The sequence below is a fragment of the Puntigrus tetrazona genome, chromosome 6 (genome assembly GCF_018831695.1).
Source record: "Puntigrus tetrazona isolate hp1 chromosome 6, ASM1883169v1, whole genome shotgun sequence".
Classification (NCBI taxonomy): domain Eukaryota; kingdom Metazoa; phylum Chordata; class Actinopteri; order Cypriniformes; family Cyprinidae; genus Puntigrus; species Puntigrus tetrazona.
Window position 1 is genome coordinate 24,741,190 of NC_056704.1, and position 13,513 is coordinate 24,754,702.

At 37.0% G+C, this 13,513-nt stretch overlaps 3 protein-coding genes across 4 annotated transcripts; 2 read left to right on the plus strand and 1 right to left on the minus strand.

Moving 5' to 3' along the window:
- The first annotated feature begins 635 nt into the window (after positions 1–635).
- On the plus strand, positions 636–4,256 carry tubb1 (tubulin, beta 1 class VI). Its single transcript, XM_043241494.1, has 4 exons — positions 636–791; positions 1,447–1,555; positions 2,103–2,213; positions 2,713–4,256. Exons 1-4 carry the CDS (start codon positions 735–737, stop codon positions 3,843–3,845), a joined length of 1,410 nt encoding a protein of 469 aa, XP_043097429.1. The 5' UTR covers positions 636–734; the 3' UTR covers positions 3,846–4,256.
- Positions 4,257–5,375: 1,119 nt separating this feature from the next.
- atp5f1e (ATP synthase F1 subunit epsilon) lies at positions 5,376–6,075 on the minus strand. Its single transcript, XM_043241496.1, has 3 exons — positions 5,916–6,075; positions 5,594–5,718; positions 5,376–5,511 (listed from the first exon to the last, which is right to left on the minus strand). The coding sequence occupies exons 1-2, from the start codon at positions 5,945–5,947 to the stop codon at positions 5,595–5,597; spliced, it is 156 nt and encodes a 51-aa protein (XP_043097431.1). The 5' UTR covers positions 5,948–6,075; the 3' UTR covers positions 5,376–5,511; position 5,594.
- A 667-nt stretch (positions 6,076–6,742) lies between these two features.
- Positions 6,743–12,768, plus strand: chmp4ba (charged multivesicular body protein 4Ba). Of its 2 annotated transcripts, XR_006251159.1 has the most exons (6): positions 6,743–7,079; positions 9,377–9,554; positions 9,664–9,778; positions 10,304–10,424; positions 11,051–12,482; positions 12,574–12,768. XR_006251159.1 is itself a non-coding variant. In XM_043241495.1 (5 exons), the coding sequence occupies exons 1-5, from the start codon at positions 6,896–6,898 to the stop codon at positions 11,113–11,115; spliced, it is 663 nt and encodes a 220-aa protein (XP_043097430.1). In that variant the 5' UTR covers positions 6,743–6,895; the 3' UTR covers positions 11,116–12,768. The 2 variants fall into 2 exon arrangements, 1 of the variants encoding a protein (XP_043097430.1); XM_043241495.1 differs by having other exon boundaries at positions 11,051–12,768.
- The last annotated feature ends 745 nt before the right edge of the window (positions 12,769–13,513 follow it).

A 13,513-nucleotide genomic window follows, 5' to 3' on the forward strand; every position in this document is an offset into this window, starting at 1 on the left:
ATATATATATATATATATATATACTGAAACATGTTTAACGTTGCTATGTTCAGGCAACATTCAAACGCAACATACCAGTAATGTTTGCAAATTGGAGCATTCGTATAACCAAGGAAAAAAAAAAAACTTCAAAAACTGGGGCATTCAGAAATAAACGGGAAAGCTGGCAAAAACATATTTTTGTCAGCTTGGTGCGCGGGCCTCCGAATTGAAATTCAAGACTGGGAAGATGCAAAAGCTTATGTACTGTGCAGACTTGCCAACTTCAACGTATAGGCTATAAACAAACCCTCGTCGCAGGAAACACTTAGACAATGAGTATGCGGTGTGTCTGTCTTTCTGACGGCCCGTGTCACTGCGTCGCTGCAGATAGGGCCTGCGAGAGTCTTATCATAAACGCCAGAGAGATCCGAGCTCACGATGATAGGACTTTTTTCATTTGAAATATTAAAATATTTGAACTACCCTAACATTCTTAACAAACACCATCACCTCCGTCTTTCGCTAAACAGTGTGCTAAACTTTGACCCTGCCACACAGTTGTTGTTATTGACCTAAAAGCAGCAGTCTGTCTTGCTAGCTTGCTAATTAAGTGTCACACTGAGTGGTACGTTATGTGACATACGGGGTGACTCCCTCCTGGTGATGTCACTGGTGGTATTACACACACGGTGGGCACCTCAGACTCGCGGTCAAGGCTATTCCTGCTCCTTCGACGTGCCAAACCTATCATTATGCGTGAGATTGTTCATCTGCAGATCGGACAGTGTGGGAATCAGATCGGCTCAAAGGTGCGATGGTTGAAAATACGGGTTTTTAAGTGTATTTTTATGATTAACAGCTGCATCTTAAACTCTACTTGATTCGAGCTAGACAGTCTGATGCAGGCTTTGATGAGCGTGTGTTTCTGTATTATGAGTATTTATTAGTAGCTAAATTCTCAGCTGTTCGTATTATGTATTTATTTTATTATTGTAGCCTATTATATTATTACAGTCTATTGTCATTAACAGCATTCTGTTAGGAGCTAAATACTGCAGTAATGTGCTTTTTTAGTTAAAAGCAATAGCAAAAAAGTTATTTTCTGCTACGTTTGAAGCATGTATTTTTAAACTGAGTAAATATATAAAGTTATGGTACGTGCGGTCAAGGGTGTTCACCCTAGAGTAAGATAAGAGACACAGAGCCTCTTGTGACGCGCTGGGCCTTCTTTATCATGGAAATGAGCTCAGCGGCCTGTGTATTTCTGAGTGATAGATGCAGTAGGACTGTGGTCAAAACTGGCATCCAGAAAACATAACAGCAAGTCACTTAATACCCAACGGATAAGTCAGTAATGGAAGGCTTTCTTTGACTCTGTGTGTTGAGAATGACCATTTTTGCCATTTGAAGTGACAAAACGTTTCATTCAGTCAAATATGGTGGCTAACTTCCATGCGCTTGCAGTTCTGGGAGGTGATCAGTGATGAACATGGTATTAACAGAGTAGGAGCGTATGAGGGAGACCTGAACCTTCAGCTGGAGAGGGTCAACGTTTACTTCAATGAAGCACATGGTATGCAGACCTGCATGTTACGTTCATGTTTTTTTTACAGTATAAAGTGTATACAGAAGTGCATTGTAGCTACTGTATTTGTAGGGATTCCCAAATAATCTTTTGTAAAAAAATAAATAAATAATAATATTTCATCATTATAAGCATTAAATGCAGAACAGACTATAAAAGCATTTCATTAAATTGCAGCCTTAGATTTCATAATCGCATTAAGCTATATAGTAATTATCATGTAGCCCCATTTTTTAATTGTATTTTATTTTTTTACCTTTCAATAACTTACAAACCAAAAAAAAAAAAATTTTTAGCACATAAATAAATATCTACATTATATAATTATATGTATATGATTTTAGTCTATACTGCATTAAATTTAGGATATTTTGGGAACATAAAAAATATACATATACTGTATATATATATATATATATATATATATATATATATTTATTTTTCACGCAATGTATAATTTGTAACAAAAATAAAGATGATTTTATCTATTAAACGTGACTTCCTGTAACTTTTGCCATGTTTCATTGCCTGTCAGGTGGCAAGTATGTTCCAAGAGCATTGTTAGTGGACCTGGAGCCGGGGACTATGGACAGCGTGAGGGGCAGTCACATAGGACAGCTCTTCAGACCGGATAACTTTATACATGGTGAGCCAGCAGTCATCTACATTAAAGACATTTTATTTAGATCCTACACGAGTTGACTTCTACACATTCTATACTTCTGAAACATACACTCTTAAAAATAAATCTCCCAAATTTTACAGTGTTACCACAGAAGAGCCATTTCAGGCTCCAGAAAGAACTTTACAGTAAACAAATTCTTAAGAGAAATGATTTTGTCTTAGTGTGTATATATATTACAGTATATATAATTTTTTATTAATAATGATAAGGAACCTTTTTCCACTCTAAAGAACCTGTCGTGGAATGGTATGGTCATACGGATGTTGAAGGTTCTTCATAAAAAAAAGTGTGTATCATGACATATGTAACATACAATGTAGATCATATAGATCTTTTGTTTCGTTTATTACCCTAAATCTACAATAAGCAGCTCAAACAGTAGCGTGTACTATCACCGACCATGAATTCCCAGAGAGTGCCATAACATCATTCCTGCTGTTTTCTCTTTATAAATACAAAGGCAATTCTGGAGCTGGTAATAACTGGGCCAAAGGTCACTACACTGAGGGCGCAGAGCTTGTGGAGCAGGTTGTGGATCGCGTTCGTAACGAAGCCGAGAGCTGCGACTGCATGCAGGGCTTCCAGTTCGTCCACTCTCTGGGAGGTGGCACCGGTTCGGGAATGGGCACCCTGATTATCAATAAGATCCGAGAAGAGTATCCCGACCGCATTATGAATAGTTTCAGCGTAATGCCCTCGCCAAAGGTCTCGGATACAGTAGTTGAGCCGTATAACGCCACCCTATCAGTCCACCAGCTGATTGAGAATACAGACGAGACGTATTGCATTGATAACGAAGCGTTGTATGATATCTGCTTCCGCACTCTAAAGCTCACAACGCCAACTTACGGAGATCTCAACCACTTGGTATCCCTCACCATGAGCGGGGTCACGACCTCCCTTCGCTTCCCGGGTCAACTGAACGCCGACCTCCGGAAGCTGGCGGTCAATATGGTGCCCTTCCCACGTCTTCATTTCTTCATGCCGGGTTTCGCTCCTCTTACCGCCCGCGGAAGCCAACAATACCGTGCCCTAACGGTGCCTGAGCTCACCCAGCAGATGTTCGACGCCCGAAACATGATGACCGCGTGCGACCCACGTCGAGGACGCTATCTGACAGTGGCGGGCATGTTCCGCGGCCGCATGTCCACTAAAGAGGTCGACGAGCAGATGCTAGCCATTCAGCAGAAGAACAGCAACTACTTCGTAGACTGGATCCCTCACAACGTCAAAGTGGCCGTTTGCGACATCCCACCACGGGGCCTCAAAATGGCCTCCACCTTCATCGGAAACAACACCGCCATCCAGGAGATATTCAAGCGCATCGGAGAGCAGTTCGCGCTCATGTTTCGACGCAAGGCCTTCCTGCACTGGTACACGGGGGAGGGCATGGATGAGCTGGAGTTCACCGAGGCCGAGAGCAACCTGAATGATTTGGTTTCAGAGTACCAGCAGTATCAGGATGCCACCGTCGATATGGATTACGATGCAGAAGATGAAGAGGCAGAAGAGGAGGGTCTGTCATCAACAGCACGCAGCACTCGAGTGGAGATAAAGACTGAGGTGGTCACTGAAACTTCTGTCAGCGAATGATGTGTGGGCTTTAGTGAATATAGCAAGAGAGAGAACATTCTGTGGCCCCAAAAAGTATAAGATACAGTTGAAACTGCTATATGAATTACACTGAATTAGGAAAAAATGTTAGGTTTTAAATAATATATATATACAATAGTCAACCTTTGAAGTGGATCAAAAAAGTTAATCAAATAATTAATTTTGGTTTTAAGACAACTTTGATGAAAGGTTTTGATCCACTTCAAATGTTAACTAGTGTATAATAGTGCTATCAAATGATTAATCTTAATTATTCACATCCAAAAGAAACGTTTTGCTTATGTAGCATATATGTGTGCACTGTGTATATTATGTATATACATAATTATATTAAATATACATATCATTATGTATATTTTAAATATTTACATATAGTTACATGTATACATTTATATTCATATAATTTATATTTAATATATAAACAATTTTCTCAGATATATACACACATATACTATGTAAAAAAAAAAAAAAATATATATATATATATATATATATATATATATATGATGTTATTTAATAACAATGTTCAGATACTATTTGGAGCCACTGTTCATAGCAAACTGTGAAATATTTCTGACCTCCAGGAGAAAATGAAGTATGTATTTTTAAAAGTTTGGGGTCGTTATGTTTTTCTAAAAGTCTCACTCATTTATTTCATGAAAATACAATAAAACAGTACCATTGTGTGTTAACAAAGTTTATTTCTGTGATGGAAAGCAGAACTTTCAGAAAAAAAAATCATTTCTTATTATTATAAATGCTTTTGGGGATTTGATTAATAGAAAAGCATTTAAATGTATCAAAAAAAAAAAATCCTTTAAAGAAATAAATGTCATTTTCCCCAGACTTTTGGTCCGTAGTGTATGGTTTATTAAAAGGCTTAATTTATATTAAGACGCCAAAAACCTTTTTGCTATATTGATATATAACATCACCGGAAAATAATTTCTGTATGTTCTGTAATACTGCATATCCATAGATACCTTGAAAAAAATACAAGAAAAATCAGATATAGTCAAACCCTTTTTCTTTTGTGTGGTGTAATAGTGCTATATAAAGGCTTTTATTGTCATTATTTGTTGTCAATATTAAAAAAAATGCTACATTCCTGTTTTTGTTAATTTTGCTTATCTTTTAAAAATATGATACAGAATTATTTTACCAATAAAAACTGTTTCAGAATAAATTTGCATTGTACCCGAGTGTTTACACTGCTACAGGGCATAACATTTCACGCCTTTACCATACGTACCATCAGTTTTCTTGCAAAATGTATTAAAATAAAAAATTTTGGATATCAGCAACAGAGACTAAACTACTCAGTAGAGATCATATTGAATGCAACATTTACTTTATTTTTAACTACTGGACTGTAAACCGGTAACAGTTTTAGTGTCTCTTAAACTGATGTTTTTAATCCAGACAGAACCAGCGTTACTAATAAACACAGCTGATCCGATAGATGAAGGATGAAGGAATCTGTAGAATAAACACACATACACCAAGCGATGACCATTTTAGTTTGAGACTCTTCATAATTTATTATCAAAAGTACACAGCTATTTCAATTTAATCATCATACATGCAGGTCTTTTTGTAAACCCGACGGAAAACGTTTGGGAATTGAAGGACGTAATGAAAGATCCTACAAAAAAAAGCAGAGAAGGTCGTGAGTTTTAACAACAGACTGTGGTACTTTTTAGATAACAGCTGAAATATTAACTCACATTATACGGTCTTCATTTTAGTGACCTTCACACTGGATTCTGCGTTTTTAATCGCCTCGGTTTTCAGCTGCGGCTTCAGTGCTGCCCGCACGACCCTGGCGCAGATCGCCGAGTACCTGATGTAACTGAAACAACATTAAATCATTCAATTACTGAAGAAATTGCTCGTGTGAACATGCCCACTGTGACTCAGATTCAACACGACGCTACTATTGCTAGCAAGGCCAAACCGACTGTGCAGCGCGACTTACTGAACGTAACGCTACAGCGATTAAAATACAAAACCCGCAGCTTTTCGCGTTGTTAGCTGTCACTCGTTTACCTCAGCCCGGCTTGTCTCCAGTAAGCAACCATTTTTTCCGCGGATATGCGCGTCTCACGTCCCTCAAATGCTTCTGTTCGCGCTGATCAAGGACGACAGCAAGGCCTGTGCGTCGGGCGGAACACGCGTCATAAACCAGCGTGCAGTCTCATTGGCTGGCGAACATGTCACTCATTTTACTGTCAACTGGAATTGAACCAATCACCGTTGTCTAATGATGCAAAACGTACATTAACCATGAAATAGTTAGAGGTTGGATTTGTGTGTATGAATAACTATTTATGTGTATAAAAATTTGAATGATAGGTCTGTTACACTAATTCAGATTTATTCAAGTTTACAGTGTCTTATGTAAAAATTAATTAATCTCTTCCTCAATCTCAATATATATCTCCTTATGCCTTAAGAAATTGAGTACAGTTTATTTATTGCTTTTAAACCCTTCTTTTAATAATCCGAGGGTTAAACACGAAAACGTTTCTTTTATTTTGTAGCAATGCCCCGACTGACGGATGGTTTGTTGCACTTTGTTTGCATAGGATATCACCCGATACTTGTTGTTCATATATTCTTACGGCCTATAAAAATAAATAAATAAACGATAATAATAATACGTTGTACATCAGAATTTGTAGAATTTACATTCATAAAACCCTACGTTATAGTTTAAAATGAAGCATACAATTATAAAAAATACTTTTAGGTATACGCGAGCACCATGTAATATTAACAGTGGCATAATAAACTATTTTCTCATTTGTAATCATTATGGATTAGAGACGTTCAATACGTCATGACGTGAGTCATGTTCTTGTGACGTGATGATGTCATGCGGCCTGCGTTAGAGAGGAGGAAGCAGAGAAAACAACAACAAGCCTGTTGGGTTCAGTGACAGATAGAAGCCGCGCTGACGTCTCTCGTCTACACTAGCAGTCAAAAACCAGTTTAATATCACTCCTCGCTGTCGTCCCGAGGGCAAGATGTCTGTGTTTGGGAAGTTGTTTGGTAGCAGCGGAAAGGGGGGCAAATCTCCAAGCCCCCAAGAGGCTATCCAGCGACTGCGAGAAACAGAAGAAATGTTGACCAAAAAGCAAGAATTCCTGGAGAAGAAGATTGAACAGGAGCTTGTAACGGCCAAGAGAAACGGCACGAAGAACAAAAGAGGTGAGTTACCTGCCCTAGATTAGCTGCTTGACTCAGGCTAGGTTGGCACTGTGGTTGTTAATGCTTCGGTAGTTTATCGTTGTTTTATGCTGGTCTGTTATACGAAGGAATTCATCAAAAACGTGTCTTGTGAATGAAATAATGTAATTTTTAAATAAGACACGTGAGAGCTGTCGTTAAGAGTTGGTATATGGAGTTATCTATGGAGATCTTAGGACGATGATTTGCTTTATAAGTTATATAGTACTTTCAAGACGCTTGGCATAGACAGATAAAATGATGTAGCTCTCCATTAGTTAACCTTTGACCTATTCTAGTATCCATGGTGATGACAAACATGTACGTCATGTTGGTTGACTCAGGAAACAAAATAATGGAAATGACCTACAGAGTTATCCACCGATGTTACATCGCGAAGACGACCTTTAGTGAATATATATCCATACTGCTGATAAATGTACTTTCTGCAACACTTCAATTGGATATACAGAACTTTTTGTATTGTTCTTTCTTACTGTTTTTGGAGAGAAAATATTTTACGTTTTTAAGCTGACTTTTCTGAATAAGAAAATCGCTCCATTTCTATTTTAGTAATTTTAGCAAAATTGTACAAGTCAAGAATAATAAAAAAAACCCTCATATATTAGCCTACATTTTGTAATAGTTATAATATACTAAATACACTATATATACTGTATATACTAAACGAATGCAGCTGTCTAAATTTAAACTTTATTGTTTATATGTTTGTTTTTATTATTATTATTGTTGTTGTTTTTTTCCTCTTTGACATTCTCTGAACTGTTTTTTTTTATCCTCTCTCCTTAAATACAGTCTGTTATTACTGAAATAAAAACATAAAAAGGACTGTCGTTTTAAACTACCTTGTCATGGTTTCCATTTGTGTCACTCTCAGGGTGCAAATGTAATGTAAATGCAGTTACAGAAAGTGTATCTATAATTCTGTATTTTTTTCCTGACCCATCGATACTATTAGAGTTGTCCAAATCCAGAGATAGCTCCATAAATAATTTCAAGGCAAAATAAGGGCCACGGAAAAGAGCGGTCTAGCTTGTGAGGCCTGTAACACAACGCCACATTTAAAATCCCCAGAACAGAGGTAATCAATAATTGATCTGATTATTCTGTGAGGGCTGCTGGGACATGCGAGTGATGACGCTGATGGTTTGACTGCTAGGGGCGTGGGACTAGTGTTTTGTCATAGTTTACAGTTCCAGTGTCTTCATGGAAAAAGTGTTTAATTTGCATGACCTGTGTGTCCGGTGATGTCTTTGGAATGCCCCCTTTGAACGTGCACTGACATAAGAGTCTGTTGAGCGTTTTATTGTGTCGCAAACCTGATAAAACAAGGTTACGTTCAATGTATTGCACAAACACATCTGCTGTTTTATTTTCTACAAAATAAAGTAACTACTCAAATCAAATGTGTTTGGTATACTGATAGTTTATGAATGTACTGATAGTTCATGACATCTGTTTCTGCTTCAAATGTTATATATGTATAGGCCAAGTAATATTATCACATAGAATTTTATAGGGTATATATATATATATATAAGCTGGGTTTTAATTACCCAGCTTATAAATACTTAATTTTGAGAATGCGAATAGGCAGCTCTTTTTTGGGGAAAAAAAAGTTAAAATACAAACACATTTTAATGGTTCTGGTTTAGTGATTTGGTGCATAATATAATCTCTTTTTTTCTTGACGTCTTTGCAGGATTCATACTTTACAAGTAAAGCATATCTGTACCGATGTGCTTGTCATTAATTCATTATTAGGCCGCCAACGACATTTGCCATACAAAGCAACAGTTTTTTTCTCTTTTTTGCAGCTCACTTGCCCGATTAAGTTTGGTGAGTGTGCCTTATTTAGGAGTCCCTAACTCTGCACCACATCCCTGATAAAATATTAACAGTAGACTTTGCTTTATTTTACTTTTGTAAAACCCTAATCAAATCCGTTGAGGATCAGAGACCTCAAAATGTAATTTTAGTATTAAATCTTGAGCTGTGGGCTTTCCATCTTATTTTTAATGTACATTTATTTTCCATGCAAATGCTTTTGTACCAAAGCGGCTTGACAGTATAGTGCACAAGCCACTTTACCAGGCAACAGGAGGACTTATAATGCATGACGCTTACTGAGCTAAATCTAAATCAATTGACCCATGATTACATAGTTTTCTCTTTAACTCTTTTAAATAAAACCAAAATTAATGTTATGCAATACTTTTCCCTTATTTTGTGCTTTACCTTTTTTCTGTTTGGAACAGCTGCACTGCAGGCACTGAAGCGTAAGAAGCGCTACGAGAAGCAGTTAGCTCAGATCGATGGCACTCTGTCTACCATCGAGTTCCAGCGGGAGGCGCTAGAAAACGCTCACACCAACACCGAGGTGATCAAGAACATGGGCTTTGCTGCTAAGGCCATGAAAGCTGCCCATGACAACATGTGAGGAGCTCTTTTGTTATCTATTATATTAAGATTAGCTTAGCGGTGCAGGGTCCTGTACGGCACTTTGATATAGGTTGTATCTGAATTTGTACTTTTGTCATTTCAGGGACATCGACAAAGTGGACGAACTCATGCAGGACATCACGGAACAACAGGAGCTGGCACAAGAAATTTCAGATGCAATCTCAAAGCCTGTCGGGTTCGGGGAGGAATTTGATGAGGTAAGGCTTAAACAAGCAAACTCCACAGCCATGATGAAGAGTCACCTGCTGAGTTTTGGGAGATTTCCACGTGCTTACCTCCACTATTAACATCTAATTTGCGTGAACTGATCACACCAATGATTAAAAATACAGGAAAAACAGAAATATTGTGAAATATTATTACCATTTAAAAAAAACGTTTTTGTATTTTAACATGTGATGACGAAGCTGCATTTTCAGCATCATTACTCCAATCCTCAGTGTCTCACAATCCTTCAGAAATCTGCATAATGTGCAGATTTGCTGCTTAAGAAACATTTAGTATTGTTGTCATTGTTGCTTAACGTCTTTGTGGAAACCATGCGACAGTAGCAGCGTTTATTTGAAATAGAAATCATTTGAAACTTTCTAAATTTTTGAAATGTTCTAAACTTTTGAAATGTTCTAAACTTTTGAAAATTTAATATATTTGAAAAAACAAACAAACAAACAAACTGAGATGCACATTGACACTATGTATAAAGAAATGCTGTGTTGTTTTAGGATGAGCTGTTAGCAGAACTAGAGGAGCTGGAGCAGGAAGAGTTGGATAAGAACCTTCTGGAGATTGGAGACAATGTACCGCTGCCAAACGTGCCGTCTACATCTTTACCTGCCAGACCAGGTACTACACACACACACACACACACACACACACACACACACACACACACACACACACACACACACACACACACACACACACACACATACATACATACATATACATACACACACATCATATCATCTAGTTTTATTTTAGACAGTGTCTAGTGTCATGCCAAAGAGATAAAGAGATGATTAAGTGACATCTGACATTTTGGTAACATCTGAAGGCTTAATTTATTATGCATATTAAAGGTAATCACAAAGCCATTATATATTATAGTGCATTTTAACTATTATTTCTAGAAATACATAATGCATTACCACCTATATTAATAGTTAAAATGAACTATAATATATAATGGCTTTGTGTTTTATTGCATTATATCTTCTAAAGGTGTAACAATGAATAGATAAGTATTATAACGTTTTATTATTGTCGCTATAATTATTCAAGAGATCATACACTTCGTTATAAGTTGCATTAAAAGGCATAATTAATGCATTACTACTTTAAGTAACGTGTTTTCTTTCTAAGCGTACATATTTTACAGCTCTGGTCATTTCGATGCTGAAAACTTCTGCAAATTTGTTCATTTTGGCCTTGTATTAAAAGCAGTTCTTGAATGTGTTTTGTAAATGCAGCAAAGAAGAAAGAAGAAGAGGATGAGGATGACATGAAAGACTTGGAGGCGTGGGCTGCCAATTAATGCTCCCCGAAAAACCCATACACACTATACAAGGCATAAACCTCACTCCGATACCTGTTACTAAAGGACCTGGAAGGACTCTTCAGTATGTTACAGTATGACGTCTTTGTGTCTAAAATAGGTTAATATTTAAACACACGAGAGGAAAACAAAAACATAAATGCAACTGCTCAAAAAGAAAAAAAAAAGACAAATCTCCGCCAGGCTTGAGGTCAACGCACTCATCTAAGCAAGTCTTGAGTTTTTGCCTCGTTTCTTCTCATCTCCGGACTGCTCAGACACGACAAAAGGCTTGTTGTAGATCAGTGTTTGTGTGTTCGGCACTCCATTACCTGTAAAAGTAGTCCGATAATTTCAAGCTTCCGTCATAAGGAATCCTCCGCTCGATCCGAGAAACCAATACTCACGGAAAAAACCCTTTGCACGCAGGGGAAAGTGTCTGTAACGATCCGTCGTGTTTTTTGGAGAGAGCGTGTGGTATGATACGATTTCATTTCTTTCGCAAGTTCTGTTAAAAGCACTGTAAGCCCTGTTTGATTCCGTCCGGCGAGCGTTTCAGTGCAGGTGCTTCCCACGTACAATATCCTCAGCGCCCGCGGGACGTCCGGGATCAGCACTTAGGCTTCGTGGGTCTCCTTTTCAGGACTGAGGTGGGCATGATGGTTTGAGTCCTGCTGCAGCTGTAAGGCTTTTAATGTACGTAGCGTCTCTCTCTTTAACGGCGTGTATGGATTCCTGTATGGAATAGGTCTCTTCACTCCAGAAACGTGTACTGTATTTGAGGGATTTCGGATGTACTGGCTATCGATTCTAAGATACCTTCAACCTAGAAGTGGTTTCTTGAGTGCTGTGTTAGCTGAAGAAGGTTTTTTGTAGATTTCAGATTGTTATATTTGAGGTGCAAATGCGTTCAAAAAGATTTGTACAAGGACAGACCGCAAAGATTATTGTAATATCATGCTTTATTTTACAGAGCGCATGCGATTTCCTGGCACAGTGGTTTTATTGGTTTTCCTCTCCTGAGAGTCGCTATAGAATATTTGAGTATTGAATATTGAGAGGTGAGAGAAGCACTAAACACTAACGGTTTATTTATCAGACTCGTAACATTTCTTTTTGGGTTGTTTATTGTTCGTTTGTCTTTTTCACACTCTCGTTTATGTTGTCCTCTGCCTTTCAACCTTACACCTTCATTAAAGTTTTGCCAAAGTAACACCTCTCTGGTTTTTTTATTCGCGCATTAAGGTGTTTCTTTCCATCGTTTCCTTAATATTTCTTTATTTATGCACTTAACAGCATCCGTGCTCACCATGAAGATGCGGTTTTGTCTATTGAATATTGAACATGAATTTTTAGAAACTGTCCAGGTAGGAGAATACCCACTGGTCCACTACTGTGAGCAATCTTTCACAGACATGATGGAATATGCTATGGTGCTTTTCTGTTTCTTTTTTGCAGGGAAAAGAAAACAAAATCAAGGTTTTGAAGCAACTCGCTGCGTGTAGTGATGCAAACCGATTTGTACGAGATGTGGAAGATCAAGCTTTAATACATTTGTATGTTTTCATTATCTTGTAGGTGCTGGATTTATCATTGTTATACCATTATCGTTATAATCTTACTTATTATTGTTATTAAAATATTTTGACTGAGTTTCTGTGGGTCGTGGTACATGACTTTAAAGAGCTGAACTAAAATGAGGCTTCAGCACAGTGAGAGCGCTTATGTAGAAAATAAATGTTTTGAACGTTTGGGATCATTGAGATTGTGAATAAAAACTAAATAAATAAATGGATTGTAAGTGACGATAAGAAATGATGAAAAGATTTATATTTCAAATATTTTTTCAACTTTCTAGTCATAAAAGAATCCCGAAAAATCTTATCAGTTTCTACAAAAACTTTAAACGGTTAACATTAATAATATGCAAATGAGCATAACATAATGATTTCTGAAGTATCTTGTAAAGATTGGGGGAATGATGCTGAAAATATTGATTTATATCAGGAATACATTATATTTTAAGTACATTGAAACAATTTTTATAAATGATATATTATGATATTTTGTGTTATTACTGTTTTACCGTATATTGAATCAAATAAATGCACTTTTGCTTAGCATGAACTACTGTCAAAACGTGCATGATTCAGAACTTTTGAAATACGAAATGTAAAATATTCAATATTATTTAACATTATTACTGTTTTACTGTATTTTTTAACAAAGAAACTGCATGCTGGAGAGCATGAGGCTTACAAAAGTGTCAGCATATTTTACCAACCTCAAACTTAGTTATTCTTAGTAATAATTTACCTCAAAATTTAAATTCAGATCAGTCAGCTGCACAATTATGACCTCATGGCATGCACTGAAACATTTAATAATTTTATGATTG

Coding starts and splice junctions, on each gene's coding strand:
- tubb1 (XM_043241494.1), top strand. CDS start 735: ATGCGTGAGATTGTTCATCTGCAGATCGGACAGTGTGGGAATCAGATC. Junction 792..1,446: donor GGAATCAGATCGGCTCAAAG/GTGCGATGGTTG, acceptor ATGCGCTTGCAG/TTCTGGGAGGTGATCAGTGA. Junction 1,556..2,102: donor TTACTTCAATGAAGCACATG/GTATGCAGACCT, acceptor ATTGCCTGTCAG/GTGGCAAGTATGTTCCAAGA.
- atp5f1e (XM_043241496.1), bottom strand. CDS start 5,947: ATGGTTGCTTACTGGAGACAAGCCGGGCTGAG. Junction 5,719..5,915: donor TGGAGACAAGCCGGGCTGAG/GTAAACGAGTGA, acceptor ATGTTGTTTCAG/TTACATCAGGTACTCGGCGA.
- chmp4ba (XM_043241495.1), top strand. CDS start 6,896: ATGTCTGTGTTTGGGAAGTTGTTTGGTAGCAGCGGAAAGGGGGGCAAA. Junction 9,555..9,663: donor AAAGCTGCCCATGACAACAT/GTGAGGAGCTCT, acceptor TTGTCATTTCAG/GGACATCGACAAAGTGGACG. Junction 9,779..10,303: donor TCGGGGAGGAATTTGATGAG/GTAAGGCTTAAA, acceptor GTGTTGTTTTAG/GATGAGCTGTTAGCAGAACT.